Source organism: Amphiura filiformis, chromosome 16 (genome assembly GCF_039555335.1).
Source record: "Amphiura filiformis chromosome 16, Afil_fr2py, whole genome shotgun sequence".
NCBI classification, from domain to species: domain Eukaryota; kingdom Metazoa; phylum Echinodermata; class Ophiuroidea; order Amphilepidida; family Amphiuridae; genus Amphiura; species Amphiura filiformis.
In genome coordinates this window covers 61726423-61746161 of record NC_092643.1, presented here as the reverse complement: position 1 = coordinate 61746161, position 19739 = coordinate 61726423, and the positions used below count along the sequence as shown (strand labels likewise).

Below are 19739 nucleotides of genomic sequence, written 5' to 3'. Positions count from 1 at the left end.
TGCATGAGCTCGGTTGTCACGCATTACAGGCCCATATGAGCGCTTCGTTAAGAAATTTAAAAGTTTAAATTTAATTAGCACTTAAAAGTGCTAATTAAAAGTTTAAATTTAATTAGCACTTAAAAGTGCTAATTAAAAGTGCTGATTTAAAGTTTAAATTTAATTAGCACTTAAAATAATTAAACAGCTATTCTATTGGGTAAAAGCTATTTTTATTGTCAATGATGTGAAATACACATATCACCCCGTTTTTGACATTACGAACATCGTTTCGTTACGTTTCGTACGCTGGTGGGCACAGGTACGTCACTTTCATATTCGAGATACTGCAGCAAGTGTTTCTATGGGTTAGTGGTAGGCCTACATTTTGTAGTTCATTTAACTCAACGGACTACTATTGCAGGTAGCTTCCATGGCACAGCTATTTATGCTTATTTTAAAGCAAATTTCCCTGTAAAATTGACAAAAAATGGGTGTAAATGGCCGTATGGAAACTCTTTTCTTTGAATTCTCCTAATGGCTTCAAGACCTGTATATCAATAATACAAAGTGTAATGCAGGAAATTGCTAAAAATGGTGAAAAGGGTCCATTTTTGGACAATATGCCTACATAAGAATTTCAAGAGGTCATAGGTCAAAAACTAAAGGTCGGAGAAAAATGTTGTAATTGACTTTTTTGATTCAAACATCCATCTTAGTAAATTTCTAAGTTGCATGACGCATAAATCATTTTTCAAAACATTTCCCATACACTCTTTGGTCAAAATACACAAAAATCACCAAAAAATGACATTTTTACCCATAAATAAATGTTTTTGAACTAAGTGATGTTCATCTGTCATGTGTTCTGCACACCAAATATGATGTTTCTGCTCCATTTAATTTCAATGAAATAGCTAGTTAAGCGATCTGGAATGAGCGTTTCGACAGTATTTTTTGTGGGACATGAGAGCACATCAGACATGTATCGAATTTCATTCTGAATACGAAGAATGTTTTCTGATATTAAATAATTTTCATTTTTTGAAATTCACGATATAGGCCTAATACAAATTTTATGACAAATTATTAAAATTTGATATTTTTCACATTTTTGATATATAACAGTCCTCGAAATTTTATAAATCTAAGTGTATGTAGCTGGGAGGAAAAGCCGACGATCAATTGAAAATTTTGACCTTTCATATTGAAGATATGGATTTTGACCTAATTTTGTTTTGGTGTTTTGGGGGAAAAAACACAACTTTTACAAAATGATACATCAGTTTTTTACCATTTTGTCTTTTGGAAAATGAATACACCATTACAACAAATTCGTTTATTTGTCTCGCCGTATATGTAAGATAAACGGTTCAAAACAGACAGTTACCATAGATAATCGGTGTCTTGTTTGCATGTTAGTCGCGGGGTCTCGCCTTCCGAGCGACTAACATGCTCACCATACATCAACAAGACACCGATTAATATCTATGGTAATTTATCTACTTCAAACCATCTTTGCTGTCAGTAAAAGCTATCTACCTAAGGGAACAACCCAAAAGTTCTATGAAGTCATATAAACGAAAGTCCTTTCGTTAGAAGGCTAACCCCCTCCCCTCTAACGTAAGTGCCAAATATCGAAAATTCCAACCCGTATTCATAGGGTCCCGCATAGGGTACAGGGCCGTCGCTATAGTGGATGGGGTTGGGGAGGAGGTGCGACAATAGGATATTGACCACGTTTATGGAAGACACAGATATTCTTATTTTATTATAAAATACTTTTCTTTATACCTTTTTTGGCACGAAAAAAAAAAAATTAGGACTTGCTGGATTTTCTGCATTAAAATATGCGACCAAGCAACCACTGTAAAATGTCAATATCGTACAGAAAATACTAAAATTTTTAAATTATATATTAAATCCTGTAAAAAGATCAACTTTGACGGATGTTTTAACTACTTTTTTTTACAAACGTAATCCGACTTTTTGACCCCCTCCCTCCCTAACGAAAGGACTTTCGTTTATAGGACTTCATCGAACTTTTGGGTTGTTCCCTAAACACACTTCCTTACAAAAAAATCCAGGGCAGTCCTAAAATAGAATGTTTCCAGAAAAGGAAACTCTGCCGAACTGCCAATGGCATTAGTCTTCAGCAGAAGGAATCTCGCATCCTTATCTCTTATACGACAAAAAGAAAGAACTATATTATTGAATGAATAACAGAGAAATACGCAAGACGAAAGATTTCTGTCGGGAAAGACAGAGTCGTGTGAATGAATGAAAATAAATATCGGTTCTGTTATTAATATTATCATAGATGAGCTTTTTTTTTTTTTAACTTTTTTTTTGCACTGCAGTATTGATACCACCGTGATCTTGATCAACTGTGACAAATTAAATTATAACGACGGTAGCTATTAAGGCCTGTCTACTAGCTTAAGGGTCGGGTCATGGCCGGCCGTGTGAACGCCTCATCGAGAGCATAAATCCTGACACAGAGCATGCCTGAAGTGGAGAGCTAGAGACGAGTACGCTACAAAAATTCTCTAGTATGCCTTTTTTACGATCTTTGGCATCTCTTTCTTTTGTAAACTGCATACTTTGGAGTCAGTGATCCTATCAATTTATCATAAAACGGCAGAATACTCGGATACTCCAAACGAACGTGGAACGTATTTATAGTAAATACGGTACGTCCCGTCCCCCAACTGCTCAGTGATTACTAGTATACATAACTATTTTTAACCATGGACAAGAAGTTGGTGGTAGGAATTGTTATAGTGGTGTGCATAGTAGTACTTGCAATAGCAATTGCGGTACCTGTTGTTCGTAAGACTCGCGGTCAGGGTGCCCAAGCTTCCTTACAACAGGCCAAAAAATGGATGTCACAAACTCCGCTCATTGATGGGTAAGTTTTTCATTATTTTTACGTTTTGGGCTCGAATTTGTACACAGACAAACATGCATCGGACATGTTTGTTTTTTTGGGAGGGGGTGGGGGTGTAAGGCCAAGGGTGTATCTGCCGAATGCACGTTATGGTAACTTGGCTGTGCCCCGGGGCTGTGCAATATGAAACCCACACCGAGCCCGGGAGTAAAATTTCCAAATGGCGTGCCAAAAATTGTTCCCCCCCCTCTCTCGGCCTGCCCAAAACCCCGCCCCTTTGCACATGCCAAATTTTTGGGATCGCAATTTGCAAATCGGCGTTTTATTTAAAAGGCGCCCGTGAATGAGCCAAGAACTGAAATTCTTGCCCGGGTCTTGCCCTACCCAATTCTATCCCCGGAGGGGGTTCTCCCTGGTTGAAGGTATACGGGGATGTGCCACGGTTTTGGGGTACCTTTTCAGCAATTTTGGTATATCGATGGGTGGGTTTTCAGTGCAGACCAATGCGCCCAATTGGGCGCATTTGGGAAAAAGTGCCCCTAAAAGCGCACAATTAGGGCAAATTTGGGTGCTTTTTGGGTGTTTTTTGTGAAAAATTGGTATACTGATGGGTGGCAAAAACAGCAAAAAGTAGGTATAGAGAAAGTCGGCATCCGAAAGTCTGCGTGGCACATCCCCGTAATTTTTTTTTTTCGAAGAACCCCCCCCCGGGATTCTATCCTCCCAACAGCCCCCTAACTATCTCTATCTATAGGCCTACGTGAGCTACCCAGCAAATCAAACAATGTTCTTCTAACGTATCAACGCGAATATGTACCCGGAATATACCATGGATCTTTCGGTAAACACCTTGATTTGGTATAAATAAAATTACAAAATTTTGCGCGCTTCGCGGGAAAAGAACCCAGTATATATCAACTTTCACTTCAAATAGTAACAGTCTAAACGCAGGACAACCGATCTTTTGTTCTGCTTAGTCGCGCTAAAAGTCGATCGATACATGTTAAGATCAACACAATTCCGAGATACACCTTTTTGCTATGAAATTTATTTTCTCGGTCAAATATAAAGCAAAATTTTTTTTTTCTTCAGTAATGTCAAATAAAAACATAGTGCTTGGATGAACATTTTTTTTAAATCCTGGTGTTAAAATTAAGAATCAAATTGTGTCTTTTAGTGTGATATTTTTTATTTTTATAGGCCTTTAGTTCGCCCGTGAGCTTTTTACAAAATTCATTTTTTATTGTTTCAAACTAATATAGTTTGCTAAAGAAAGATATTTCCCACCTCTGTAAAGCACATCGTGTGGGTCTATATATTATAGTTTTGTCAGAATTTCCGTTTTTATTTTACCCTTTTCCCCTTCATGCTCCGAAAATGTCAAACTTAGTACTTTACCTCGAGAGCAACCAGCAGAAATAATCGATATTTCAATTGTTGTCAACCCAGGTCCCTTTTCCATTGAAAACCAGGATTGCCTGACCAGCGATTTGGTAGCCCAAATCCCCAATTCTGGTAAATGAGGTGGATTTTGGAAATTTGCTCCCGTGATAGCCTGCAATTTCAATTTATAGGGGCTATGGATTCCATGATTATGAAAACCATTTTGTCTGTTTGTTTGTTTGTTTGTTTATTTATTTACCTAGGATGAGGTCCATGGGAAAATCCACTGTCCAAACCTAGAAAAATTCGCGTGTTATTAGAGGGGATTTTAATTTTCTGTCCCTCCTATCTCCAGGTGAATTTTGAATGACCCCCCCCCAATCGCGGGTTGGCATTTTCATTACACCCTTCAGACTTGCGTTCGGGTTTGTGTAGCCCTATTTGTCATAATTTAGCGCTATAGGACCTACTTTCTAAATGTATAGCTATAGCCGTGCTATATAAATATTATAAGGTACCGGTATGTAATATTATGTAGGCCTATGGGGGTGGGGTGGGTACTCAACACATTTTAACCATGACTTACAATGCAAGGCTCATTGTTACCATAAATGATTTTTCCTTTAGGTCATTATAATAGGTTGTTATAAACTTCCGTGTTTAACCTTGTATTGTTTTGGCTGCTTCATTATGACTTTCGGTGGGTTTAAGCAATTTCAAACAAACACAAACAAAAGGCACTATACCGAAACACTAGGTAATTTCTTTGCTATATTGAAGTTCTGGCAAAACTGTATCCAGGCCGGGCACCCAGAGATATCGATCCACAATGCTAGTATTTCACGCGTGGATTTGAAATTTTTCAGCTGGTAGTCAAAAATTATGGAATCAAAACGGAAATTCTGACAAAACTATGATATATCGCTCACGGTGATGTGCGTTAGAAAGTTGGGAAAAATCCTTCTTTAGCGAACTATATTACTTTGAAAAGCTAAAAGGTTGATCCAAAAAAGGCTCGCGGGCAGAGTTGAAGCCTATCAAAATCGAAAATCTTACACTAAATGACTGAATTTGACGACTAAGTTTAACACTAAGATTTGGAAAAAAAAATACAGTATCAAGCATTACAGTTTTTCCTGACATTTACTGAAAAAATGAAAACTATTGCTTTTCATTTGGCCGAGAAAAAAAATATTTACACTGAAAAGGTATAACTCAAAATTTTGTTCATTTGAATACCAAATTCGATCGTTTGTATTGCCTTATTAAATGACTGAGTGAGCCTTGCAGAACAATAACAATCGGTTGTCCTGCGTTTAGACTGGTAAGACACCAAAAAATATATCCCAGCAAAATCGGGCCGGATTAAAGCTCCCTGGCCATTTTTTTCTCCCCCCCCCCCCTCCGACAAAGCTTTTCCAACTAGAATGTACACAATAGTGTGAAAAGTGTCCACCAAATGCCTTCATTTGGCGGCTCATTTTGTAAACCGACAGAGGGGGTGCATCCCCTCAGACACCACCTGCGTCGCGCAAGCGCGACGAGGTAGGGGCCTACCCACTCCGGAGCTTCCGGATCATCATTTCACAAATATTATGCCCCCCTCCCCCACGTTCAACTTTGGATTGACGCCCTTGCCCAGGGAGGGGGCAGGGGTGCTTCGGACTCGGACATCAAAATTTGTCAGGGACTCTCGGACTTGGACACCAATGACTCGGATGAGGAGGACTCGACTTCAACACTACACCACCACATGCTTAGACATAATTATTGCTCAGCCCTTTCTACTTTGCTTTGTTTAATTTTCAAGCCATAATGATCTACCCTGGAGATTAAAACAACATGAAGATAATAAACTAAAAAGTTTGGATTTGAACCAGCGGCCTAGTTGGGAAATAACGCACACAGACATTCCACGGTTGAGACAAGGAAGAGTTGGCGCACAGGTAAATATAAACATGTTACCAGTGACGTAGCCAGGAACCCCCCTCCCCCACCGGCTACGGAACTGATGTTTGTTTGTACGGGAAAACAACACATCGTCCAATATAATATTGTCCAAACTATTTTGGTCCAATTACCTCTTGGCCAATAATACGCTGGCGAAGTTACGTAATAATCGGATTAACTACCATAGCAATAGGTCAAAACAATTTTTGAATATACCGCGCTGCACTGATACGTTCACGCGGTACCTCTGCATTGAACCATATCACGCTGATCACTTGCACCTGTAAGATTAGTATATTTGAAAAGACCAGTATTGTGTTGTATTCAATCTATGATTGCAGACACACAGGCGATTAGTTCAACCTGCTTGTAGTGCAGCGCGATATGTTCAAAATTGTTTTGCCTATTGCTATGGTAGTTAATCCGATTAATTACGTAACTTCGCCAGCGTATTGGCCTACTCCCCATAAATTTTGGCCAAAAATTAATTAGTCCAGTGTTGATTAGTCCATGTGTTACTTGGTCCAAAAATATTTTGTCCAACAATATATTGTCCAATTTTTGTTTTGTCCTGTTGTTATTTTTTCCATGAAAATTAGTGTCCAGGGATATTTTGTCCAGTTCATTTTGTCCTCTTGTTACTTTGTCCAGGAAAATTATTTTACTGTCCAAACATACCTTGTCCAATTATTTTTTGGTATTTTGTCCAGTACAATTATTTTGGTCGGAAAGGGGGTTTGCATGGTTAGAAAGATTTTAAAAAGTGAGATTTTAGCTTCTATGTAGCAAATATTTCGCCCGCATTTGTACCACAAACTTATTCTGTCGCCAAAAGGCGCTAGATTCACTATCACTATATAGCCTACCCCCACCACTAATTAGTACCAACAAGGCTCACCTTTAGGCCTATACACATGATACATGTATATTATCTGTTTCAGTTTTGGGCAGCCTATACGGATTGTTTTACGCAATACAAAGACTCACTTCGTCATGTTTTAGATCAGATTGATGTCATCAAACGTATTTGCCAAATGTATCCAGAGACATTTGAGATCGTCACAAGTACTAATGGTAGGACCACAGACATGGCTACCCAGCAAACACAAATTAAACGTTTTCGACATCAATCGCCAAAGGTTAGAAAAGGTTGCCAGAACGTTTATATAAAGGGTATAAAACGTTTTCATTACATTCAAAAACATTTTTTGACAACTTCCTGCAAATATTCTAACATAATGTTATTTAAGTGTGTAGCAAAAAATGTTTGCAAAAATATTTTACAATAACATTTTTAAAACATTTGAAAAACGTTTTCATGACCTTTATATAACCCGACATTTCATGTTATTAAAATGTTTTTACCAAAACCAAAACCCCAAAATATAACCTGTTTAAAACGTTTTAAAAACGTTTTGTGTTTGCTGGGTATGTGCCTCGATTTTTTTTTATTTACATGTATATTTTGATCAATTAATTAAGCAATCAATTATTGGCATGCCATTGGCTCTAAAAAGGCTGATGAAAACAATAGAAACGCTTAAATATGCAAATATATCTACACCAAAATAGGTTTGCAAATTGGGATCCCAAAAATTTGGCATGTGCAAAAGGTGGATAATGATTTTTTGGCGTGTCGAGAGGGGGGCAAGCGATTTTTGGCAGGCCAAGAGGGAGGCAAGCATTTTTGGCACGCCATAATGGGAATTTTATCCGCCCGGCTCATACTTACTGCACAGCCCCTTAACAGCAGGGTTTACAGGTTTTTTGTTGCAGGTGGAACGGTTTTAACCACGTTTTAACGCATGGCAAAACATTTTGCCAATTTTTGCCGGCAAAAATGGCAAAAAAATAAACAAGTGATAAATGGGTGGTTTTTTTTTTCATCTCAAAGAAAATAACATAATTTGAGTGTAACAACATGAACAAGACCAGATTTTGTAATTATAAGTAACATAACATTTGCATTGCTCACTAGTTCATAACTGAAATGTGTCACATCAAATTCAAAACTTTTTCATTTTTAGGACTTGATGAGACAAAAAATATGTTGAATGATGCATTAAAAGTTGCCGCAATTAATAGTATGTTAGCTTATGTTTACGGGTATGTTACTGATTATAAATGAACTTTCTGTGTTACCTTGTTTTTCTTACTGACTTTAGGCCTGTGAGTTTTTGCAATTTTTGCCGGTTTAAACCAGGTTTTTGCAAGTTTTTGTTATTTTGCCGGCAAAAACCGAAACCTGCTTTATTAATAGTGATTAAGAATTTACACAAATCAAGTTTCAATGGACAAACCGTCGTTTGTGTATATTTTAGGTATTGAGGAGGCTTTTCAAAATGGTAAGATTGGCTCGCTTATTGGCGTAGAAGGAGGGCACAACATTGACAGCCATCTTGGAGTACTACGCATGCTCTATGACCTAGGGGTCAGATACATGACAGTGACCCATAGCTGTAATACGCCGTGGTGAGTGATGTGTGATTGATAAATGTCTTATTTTATTTATGAAGTATAGTATGTTCTATTAATTTATGAGGTGCAAATTTGATTTGATAGTAATTAACGTGTTTATATTCTTCTTTGAATATGCAAAGTTTTTATTTTGCCACGTTTAAAATGTTTATACATCCAACCAAGGATGCTATATAAACATGGAGAAGCAATTGATTACGTAATGCATTGTGTTCCTTTGATGCCGAATTGATTTCAGGAAAGTGGTACCATTGTTTCGAACATTAAATTGGTATCTTCACACTAGGCGAGTTACAGTATCAATAAGTGATGATTAGTGATCACAACGAAGTCATGTGTAAGCGCATCACTTGTGAAAGTGAAACTTTTGTTATTGTATAGCCCAAATGTCAGCAGCGTAGCCAGCCTTTTAATGTGAGGGACAAAGCCAAATTTTCGTCCCAATTTGTCAAATTTTCGTCCTTTGAATAACAGTTTACTCTTTGCCGTTCCCATTATATTCCTGAAAATTTTCTGTGGTAGAAATTTCGCTAAATTTGCGCGACGCCACTTCCAAGGGTGTTTTTGAGTTAACCAAATTTGGTTGCCAGCACACAAACCTTCTAGTAATTCCAAGGCGGTGCCCAAAATGGTTTGTGCGGCTAATTTGAATAAAATGAATGAACACGCTATAGTCACAACATGCTGATGATATAGCTCGATACGCCCAATGTTTAATAAAAACGCCGAATAATAAAGTCGCCTATTCGTACATAGGTGTCGATCGCAAGACATCATCAATAGGCCTATTGATTGGCAACATTTTGAAATATGAGCTAATATGTCAGCACTCAAATCGGACACAATAATGAATAAAAGCTTCAGTCCATTGCATACAATTTAACCATGATTCATGAAAATATTTCATCTTTTTTTCCTGTGATCTATTTCCAGGGCTGACAATTGGCATGTTGACGAACCTGGAGGTACCCCTGAATTTGATGGGCTGACGGACTTTGGCGTGGTATGGCGATATTTTGCCATTCAGTTAAAAACTCCCCCTCCTCCTCCTCCATATGGCGTAATCTTTAAACCCCAACTATTAGACTCGTGATCGATATGTTTGATTCCGAAGGGAATCTGTTTTCGTGCCTATGGGCCACAAACCAGTTAAGGTTAGAGTGAGGCTTAGGGTTTAGTATTGTGTGGACCATTATGGTTGTAGGCCTAATCATGGTAGTAAGTCCGGCCATCGAACTCCATATGGGGCCGCGAGCACACAAAGGCTTAATCAATTTGCCGTTTGGAGTACTTTTTTGGTAAACGTTTTTTCCATGCGTTTATTTTCGATATGTAGATAATCATAATCTAAACTTGTAAGTTTTATTTACCCCAGGCCTCGACGGTCTTGCCTTTAACAATGTTTAAGACTCTCAATCTTACGTCCCAAAATCGGTTCCTCTATAGAATAGATCTTTCTTTTGAAAAATTCCGACGCATGCATGCATGCATGCACACTCGTTCTCACCAAATTGAAAAGTGTGTTCTCCAAGTTCCCGTTATCAGCGGGCTAACCAATGTTTCTCCTTGTAATTTCAGAGAGTTATCAAAGAGATGAACAGACTGGGAATGTTGGTTGATTTATCACATGTTTCCAAAGGCTTGATGGAAGACGTGCTGGCAATACCAAATGTGGCACCGGTTATTTTCAGCCACACCTCCGCATTTGCTTTGTGTAATCACTACAGAAATGTACAGGATGATGTGCTTTTAAAGGTGGTAGGTCAAATGACATGTTTTGCAGATGGTGCGTGTTTTCAATATGGAAAATGAATAACATTAAAACATGATTTGTCTTCTTTTTTAACACAATACAGACCAAGCAGGTCAACTATATCACTCTTAACGTGGGTCTACTTTACGGTGTAGTAACAAAAGACTACTTAAAGGAGGATTTCGTGATCCTAGCATCCTCTTTTATGACATTTTTCAGTAGATATCCACGAAAAAAGCTTATTTCCAAAATTTCAGCTGATTCCGATTTTGCGTTTGCGAGTTATGCATGATTAGGCCTATGTGTATTACACTGCTCCATAGACAATGTGTTGTAATTTCATTCTGGTGCACCAGAACGAAATTCAAATTTGGCGATATTTTTGCTAAACGAATTAATCTGCAAGAAATAGTTGGTACATAAACATTATGTAGCCAGAGGTATCCAGTGGTGTTAAAATCTCAACTTTTTTTGGGAAAAGTGGGGGGATGAGGCTGTGGATCACGAAATGCCCCTTTAATACTTTAATAGCTTGTAACCTATTTTATTTTTCAAAATACAGAAGAAAAATAAAGGAGTTGTAATGGTAAATTTCTACACGAAATATATCAACTGCCCGCCGGCGAACATCACCGCAGATGTCAACTATGCCAACTTGACACAGGTTGCAGGTACATAAGATTACTAAGTCTAGAGTATACATCAGATCTGCTCTAATCAGATATCAGAGATGTTGCGATTTGTTCCTTACGCCTTACAGCCGTTTGTCCATACAAACACACGTTATGCTGCCGTATAACTCTCACATCTATGCATACAACTTTATAACTCGACAACAGCAAACTTCTATCCATATATACGAAAATACAATAATCGTTAGCCCTGGCCTTGGGAGGTTTTTGGGGTGGGTTGGGGTGGGAAGGGGAGAACTAGTAAGTTTTAGCTAGCTACAACTAGTATTTTGCTGGTCTACAGTGGCGGCAGGAAATGATCTCAAGCTCATATATATCGCGTTTATATGCGGCACCTTTTCTAACAATACGCTCAGAAACATGGCGTTAAAACAATGGAAACGTGGAAATATGCAACCTTTCAATATGCGTATTACACTTTTTATTACACTTTAGGTAGAAGAGATTAAGTTAGAGTTTTATTAAGAGATCTAGATTGCGTGCCAAATGGTAACCTTTTCTTTTCTTTTTCTTGTAGATCATATTGAACATATCAGGGACATTTGTGGAATTGACTGTGTTGGGATTGGTGGAGATTACGACGGCGTTGAAACGTAAGACTCTCTTTTTTTTTATATCGTCATGATTTCCGAAACACGAAATGATATGGGCATTTCTTAAGTTTACACTGACCTCTCAACGGAGAGACCACATGTCAATGCAGTATGAAATAGAGCATCCCATGATACGTATGTCAGTCAGTAGTGATTTTACCAGTTAAAACACGAAACAGAGACTATTTAGAACCTTATGATATATATTAATACTATATAGATAGAGGAATATGGCTGAACTGTTTTTCCTAAGGCACTTCGAAGCTATTTGCCGAGCGCATAGCTAAATAAATCCGGAGGTACACTATTTTGCGCATATATTAATACCATATAATCGCAGGGGTGTGAGAGCCCTCCGACAAAAAAGAGGAAAATTTCTAAAATAGCTGAAAAACTGCGTAAAAGTAGTGTAAAACGCCAAATATTGGGCTGAAAATAAAAGAAAACGCGTACATTTTGGCAATAAAAATGGTTGAAATCAGCTAAGAAGCTGAACACTCACACCCCTGCATGCCATGTGCCTGTACCCAGGCCTGTATCCGCTCTGAGCATGATTGAATTCAGCTGATGCCTGTACATTACGTGTTCGAACCACAATCCCGGGAAATATGTGATTGAACACCCACTGTAATTCACATGTTATTCTTAGTATAGTGCGCACGCTATATGAGTCACTGGAAACTAAGAATTATAATAGTGTTGTCTCAATGTTCATCTTAAGCATTCGCCCTCCCCTTTCCCCACCAAACAATGTTGGGAGAAGATATGGTGAAGATGATCATATTGGGTATGCCAACATTGTACGGGGGTAGAGGGGAGACCATTTCCAATAAGGCCTTAAAAGTGTTCGAACAATTATTTCTACGATTGTGTCGCACATATAAGCATACACGAAGTGCTCAAGAGCTTCCTTTCCTTTTCGCTAACACGCTCTAGCACCTAAAAGACGATCCCATGCTAGACTACCCCGTAGTCCACTTGCCCATTGTACATACTCTGGATTTTGTATTTAAGCTTAAAACTCTGATTTAATTAATGTGTGCACAATTGATAGATTTTCACATCTGATCAGTCACCCTACTCCCTCTGTTTGTTAGGTTCCCAAGTGGACTACTGACATTGCCTTGCGGTTAAGTTTTTTAACACGGGACTCTATGGAGAGTTAGGCCAATTTCTGGCCTAACTAAAATTGGCCATGATGTAATGCATCTTTAAATGGATCTGCCTTGTGATTGGTCGCCCATACCTCGCTATAGTTTAAATCGTCTGGGCCCGCGCCATTACCATTAACTACACCGTAAACAACTGTCTGTGGTATTTGCGGCGCTTTTGTGTTGACGCGAAAGTTAATCTCTCATCAAACATCTAGCGCGTACTTGTGGTTAATGGACTGATAAACAAGTATGCTTGACAGTGTGTTTTTAGAGAGCAAAGTCCAGGGGTTAAAGTTCTGCTTACAATTCAAAGTTCATAGTCGAAATTTCGGGGTTCGCTATCAATAAACTGGTAGATTCCAAAATCAGAATTGTTCAGTATTAAAGTGAGCCGTTATAATTATGCAAGATAATGTTGCATTCAATTACTTTTATTGTCACTAATCGTCTGATATTTTTAACTCTTTATGACCATTTTACTATTGAATACTTTAATTTTAATAAACATCAGTATAATTTTGAGTTCAACGAAATGGGTTCATCATGACTAATAATAACATATTTTTAATAAAATTCGACTATGGCATAATCTAATCCCATGCATGACCGGCCCGGCCTACCTTCCGCAGTACGATTTTGCCTAAACATGGAGGAGTCGGTATACTAAGTTTGTTAATTCTACCTCATTGACCCAAATTGCTTCATTCGATAAGGCTTCAATGAAGATTTAAAAATTAGATTTTCTTAATGTGCGTCTCTCATTTGATTAGCGAAGCGATTTTGTAGTAGACAATATGAAAGGTTTGTTGCAGTATTTACGTTGGTGTGGTTTCTCTTTTCATGACATCTTCTTCCTCTATTGTCTCTAAAATACCTGCCGCGGTACATACATTAAAAATGTTTCTCTTTGGTGGGAGTCCTTTCATAATATTTCCACAGATAAGACTTCGCTTTTGTATGGATTCTTTCATGGATTATGTTGTTATTTCGATACACCATTTCTTGTCACAGTGTCTGCATAGAGGTTGATAGATTGTTCATGAGTAGCACCTAAAAGACGATCCCATGCTAGACTACCCCGTAGTCCACTTGCCCATTGTGCATACTCTGGATTTTGTATTTAAGCTTAAAACTCTGATTTAATTAATGTGTGCACAATTGATAGATTTTCACATCTGATCAGTCACCCTACTCCCTCTGTTTGTTAGGTTCCCAAGTGGACTACTGACATTGCCTTGCGGTTAAGTTTTTTAACACGGGACTCTATGGAGAGTTCGGCCAATTTCTGGCCTAACTAAAATTGGTCATGATGTAATGCATCTTTAAATGGATCTGCCTTGTGATTGGTCGCCCATACCTCGCTATGGTTTAAATCGTCTGGGCCCGCGCCATTACCATTAACTACACCGTAAACAACTGTCTGTGGTATTTGCGGCGCTTTTGTGTTGACGCGAAAGTTAATCTCTCATCAAACATCTAGCGCGTACTTGTGGTTTAATGGACTGATAAACAAGTATGCTTGACAGTGTGTTTTTAGAGAGCAAAGTCCAGGGGGTAAAGTTCTGCTTAGAGGTTGATAGATTGTTCATGAGTAGCACCTAAAAGACGATCCCATGCTAGACTACCCCGTAGTCCACTTGCCCATTGTGCATGACATCTTCATGTGGTTTCTCTTTTCATGACATCTTCTTCCTCTATTGTCTCCAAAATACCTGCCGCGGTACATACATTAAAAAGGTTTCTCTTTGGTGGGAGTCCTTTCATAATATTTCCACATTTCCACTTCGCTTTTGTATGGATTCTTTCATGGATTATGTTGTTATTTCGATACACCATTTCTTGTCACCGTGTCTGCATAGAGGTTGATAGATTGTTCATGAGTAGATTTGAGATCCACTGTTGTGGAAATTCTTGGGCATATTATATGAATAAGTCCTTTGTTTTGTTTTATTTAATCATCTTTATTAACCAAAAGAAGATCATATAACCCCAAGATCCCCCATTTTTTGTTGGTAGAAATTAAGAAGTCTTTGACAGCCCGAAGAAAGATGGTGAAAATGATTTTCATATTCCTTTAAGAAGAACCAACCTTTTATTGTCGTTTTGAGGGTGGGCAAAGTCACGTTATTCAGACTTTGGTCCCATTTAGGGAATCACGATTCTACTATATTCTGTCCTCCTTTTGATCTGATTTCATTTTGATTGCATGGACAGTAGGCTCCGCAACCACCTGGATGTTTCGATTCCCCTTGAAGATTACTACTACTACTGCGCCAATACTACCAGGCTTGTTTGTACTCATTTTAATGGTCATCATGTACAATTCTGATATTTTTGAATTAAAAATAAATAAATTGAAACTTGTCGTCAGCAGTCGATACTCGCGTGAAGAGGGTTAAATGGCATATTGATACTTTTCTCTATTTCCAGTGTTCCAGAAGGCTTAGAAGATGTATCTAAATATCCAGACTTGATAGCGCATCTGATAGATCGTGGATGGGGAAACACAGACATCAAGAAGCTTATAGGAGATAACTTATTGCGGGTTTTCAGAGATGTAGAACAGGTTTGTGATAAAGGATAAAATACACGTACTCATCATTACAAACATGTCAAATACAATGATATTAGACAATTTACCAATGTGTTCTATTGCCATTGCTGTTATTTCTGCTTTGGGGTGCCTATCATGAGGGCGACAGCATAGCTCTGGAGTTGGGTAATTGCTATTCATTTCGTCGACGGGTCCTTAAAGAACTTTAGCAAAATTACCCTCGATCACAGAAAAGCGAGGGTAATTAATTTTGTTTCACTGGTTTCATTTTCTGATATTGGATTTCATAATTTGATCTTATATACCTCGACACCTGCTGATGTTTGACCTTTTGCATGTCAACACATTCCAGGTGCTCTGGAGGTCAGCTGGGCAGGGGAGTGAGTTTCAGGGCTAGAATTGCCAGAGGGCATATAGTATGGTGACCCAAGTGAAGTCCAGCTGGTTAGGATGACAGATTGGCCACTGCGTTTTTAAGACTAACTTTCATGCTCATGGCAATTGCCATGGCAACTGGCTGCCAAAGCTGAAAATATTTGAAGAAAGCATGGATTCAAAAGTTTTAAGGATATGTACATGAAATGTAGACCTTTACTCCAGCCTTCTGGGATTTCCTTCAGACCAGACTGGGTTAACATGGTTAATTACATTTAGGAATATTTGTCTCATCTTGGGCCCCTCCTGCTTTCAATACTTTTTGCAAAGAACAACAAAATTAGAATTGGACAGAAATCGTAAAAATGTGGCTTTAAATTTTTATATAGTAGGTTTATGGGTGATTCTTATGTCTCCCCCTTCATTTTCCTGTCTTATAGTTCCACAATTTTTAACGCTTATTTATCTTGTTATGTGTTAACTTTAGGTACGAGACAAGATGAAGAATACCCTTCCAGACGAGACAACGATATCACGTCAACTTCAACAAGAATCTTCAAATGTGTGTAGAAGTAAAGTTTTTCTGGGTTAATAGCTGTTAATGTTCCGCCCGATTTAGACAAGTTCATCTGACATAATTGTTACCCAATCCACAAGTAAATAATGTTAAATTAATATTACAACCCGATGCAGACATGTTCATTTCGTCACGTCAACTGGTACATGGTGAAGTCTTATATTATTTAAAAGTCGATCAAGAAGAGATATGTGTGGTACTTTCCCGGGTTTACTTCGTCAATGAAGTCTTAGTAAAGTTCACCAATCTAGACGAGGTGTAATGCCACTTCTTGAACTCTTGTAATCTTAGTAAAGTTCATCTGGGCTAATGTTAACGTCGGTCCAGGCAATGATACGCTACGGGATATTTTCTTCGTCAACTGGTGTAGTCTTAGTAAACATGGTAAAGTTTATTTGGGCTAATGTTAAAAGTCGATCCAGACGATTATATGAAAGGAGGTCTTAGTAAGTTCACCAATCTAGACTATGCATGTGTAATGTTACTTCTATCGACTCTAGTAAGGTAAAGCTCATCTGGGCTCATTTTAAAGTCGGTCCAGACTATGATACGCTACGGGATAATTACTTCGTCAACTAGTGAAGTCTTAGTAAAGTTCACCAATCTAGACGAGATGTAATGTTACTTCTTCAACTCTTAGCAATTTTCATTCGGGCTAATGTTAAAGTCGGTCCAGACTATGATACGCTACGGGATATTTACTTCGTCAACTCATGAAGTCTTAGTAACGTTCACCAATCTAGACGATGTGTAATGTTACTTCTTCAACTCTTGTAATCTTAGTAAAGTTTATCTGGGCTCATTTTAAAGTCGGTCCAGACTATGATACGCTACGGGATATTTACTTCGTCAACTCATGAAGTCTTAGTAAAGTTCACCAATCTAGACGATGTGTAATGTTACTTCTTCAACTCTTGTAATCTTAGTAAAGTTTATCTGGGCTCATTTTAAAGTCGGTCCAGACTATGATACGCTACGGGATATTTACTTCGTCAACTAGTGAAGTCTTAGTAAAGTTCACCAATCTAGACGAGATGTAATGTTACTTCTTCAACTCTTAGCAATTTTCATTCGGGCTAATGTTTAAGTCGGTCCAGACTATGATACGCTACGGGATAATTACTTCGTCAACTAGTGAAGTCTTAGAAAAGTTCACCAATCTAGACGAGATGTAATGTTACTTCTTCAACTCTTGTAATCTTAGTAAAGTTTATCTGGGCTCATTTTAAAGTCGGTCCAGACTATGATACGCTACGGGATATTTACTTCGTCAACTAGTGAAGTCTTAGTAAAGTTCACCAATCTAGACGAGATGTAATGTTACTTCTTCAACTCTTAGCAATTTTCATTCGGGCTAATGTTTAAGTCGGTCCAGACTATGATACGCTACGGGATAATTACTTCGTCAACTAGTGAAGTCTTAGTAAAGTTCACCAATCTAGACGAGATGTAATGTTACTTCTTCAACTCTTAGCAATTTTCATTCGGGCTAATGTTAAAGTCGGTCCAGACTATGATACGCTACGGGATATTTACTTCGTCAACTAGTGAAGTCTTAGTAAAGTTCACCAATCTAGACGAGATGTATAATGTTACTTCTTCAACTCTTAGCAATTTTCATTCGGGCTAATGTTTAAGTCGGTCCAGACTATGATACGCTACGGGATAATTACTTCGTCAACTAGTGAAGTCTAAAGTCGTATACAGACTCCGAGTATTGTACGTACAATATTGTATGTACAATATGTACGTTATTTAATCTATTGCCATTCTATTTCCAGTAATGTTTAAGTTCTAACGAATGTTTGATGACGAAAAATCGATAATATGTTACATACAATATCTAGCAGAAATATATTATCGATTTTACGTCATCAAACATTCGTTAGAACTTAAAATTACTGGAAATAGAATAACAATAGATTAAATAACGTACATATTAACATACAATATTGTACGTACAATAAAAAGTCTGTATATTGCTTTAGTAAAGTTCACCAATCTAGACGAGATGTAATGTTACTTCTTCAACTCTTAGCAATTTTCATTCGGGCTAATGTTTAAGTCGGTCCAGACTATTATACGCTACGGATAATTACTTCGTCAACTAGTGAAGTCTTAGTAATGTTCACCAATCTAGACGAGATGTAATGTTACTTTTTCAACTCTTAATTGTAATCTTAGTTAAGTTCATCTGGGCTAATGTTAAAGTCACTCCAGACAATGATACGCTACGGGATATTTACTTCGTCAACTCATGAAGTCTTAGTAAAGTTCAGCAATCTAGACGATGTGTAATGTTACTTCTTCAACTCTTAATCTGAGTAAAGTTCATCATCATTTTAAAGTCGGTCCAGACTATGATACGCTACGGGATATTTACTTCGTCAACTAGTGAAGTCTTAGTAAAGTTCACCAATCTAGACGAGATGTAATGTTACTTCTTCAACTCTTGTAATCTTTAATAGCAAAATTCATCTGGGCTATAAAGTCGGTCCAGACGATGATACACCACGGAATATTATATTACTTCGTCAGCTATAGTAAAGTCTTAGTAAAGTTGGTCTCAATGTTAAAAGTCGATCCAGACGAGGTATACCGTAATGATAGTCAACTGGTCGAATCTTAATAAAGTTCATCTGGGCTAATGTTAAAGTCGATCCCGACGAGATTATGCATTACTTCGTCAACAGTTCCTGTTATAGTCTCAGTAAAATGTATCTGCACTAATGTTAAAAGCCGTCCCAGATTAAGTATTTTCTTGCTATTTGTAAGTTTGTCATCTTAAATTGTTTGACAAACGTTTGGCGAAAACGGCTGTGTATAGTAGTTAACCTATACAGTATATATCTTACTATAAATAGGGGAATGTTGTATCTATGTATCTATGTATCTAACATTAAAAGAAACAAATTTACTCCATTTTCACTACGATTCGTTTCGCCCGAAACGAATCGTAGTGAAAATGGAGTAAATTTGTTTCTTTTAATGTTATGTACACGCTCTCCTTCACAGGATCGAGCACTCTATTTAATGAAAGAAGAAACACAACTTTATGTATCTATGTATCTATGTATCTATGTATGTATCGCTATAAAGGCTCCGTCAGTTTCGATCCAAATGTCGCCAAATTCATACGGGAGATCGAGGAATATACGGGGACGTGTTTAAACTTTATTTGGTTGAAAACGGTCAAGAATTGGCTGCAAAAACAGTGAAAATATGGGTAAAAACGGGGTTTTTGTTATGAAAATCAGTTACCAGCCTACGCGTCACTGCAGCTGGCCGGCAGCGCGTCGGCGCCGCGTGCGTAATGCGCATTACGCCAATGCGCGAGTAAACGGCGCAGAGCCACGCGACT

The 19739-nt window shown here is 37.9% G+C and overlaps 1 protein-coding gene across 1 annotated transcript; it reads left to right on the top strand.

The window, feature by feature from the left end:
• The first annotated feature begins 2509 nt into the window (after positions 1-2509).
• LOC140136305 (dipeptidase 1-like) lies at positions 2510-18065 on the top strand. Its single transcript, XM_072158030.1, has 10 exons — positions 2510-2890; positions 6063-6198; positions 7144-7276; positions 8524-8674; positions 9614-9683; positions 10259-10438; positions 10996-11104; positions 11643-11718; positions 15303-15438; positions 16289-18065. The coding sequence occupies exons 1-10, from the start codon at positions 2730-2732 to the stop codon at positions 16391-16393; spliced, it is 1257 nt and encodes a 418-aa protein (XP_072014131.1). The 5' UTR covers positions 2510-2729; the 3' UTR covers positions 16394-18065.
• The last annotated feature ends 1674 nt before the right edge of the window (positions 18066-19739 follow it).

Bases quoted from the DNA above. Each gene is read 5' to 3' on its own strand.
- LOC140136305 (XM_072158030.1), top strand. From the start codon at position 2,730: ATGGACAAGAAGTTGGTGGTAGGAATTGTTATAGTGGTGTGCATAGTA. The intron at 2,891-6,062 runs GTAAGTTTTTCA...TTAATTTTCAAG, and splicing joins CAAACTCCGCTCATTGATGG to CCATAATGATCTACCCTGGA. The intron at 11,105-11,642 runs GTACATAAGATT...TTTTTCTTGTAG, and splicing joins CAACTTGACACAGGTTGCAG to ATCATATTGAACATATCAGG.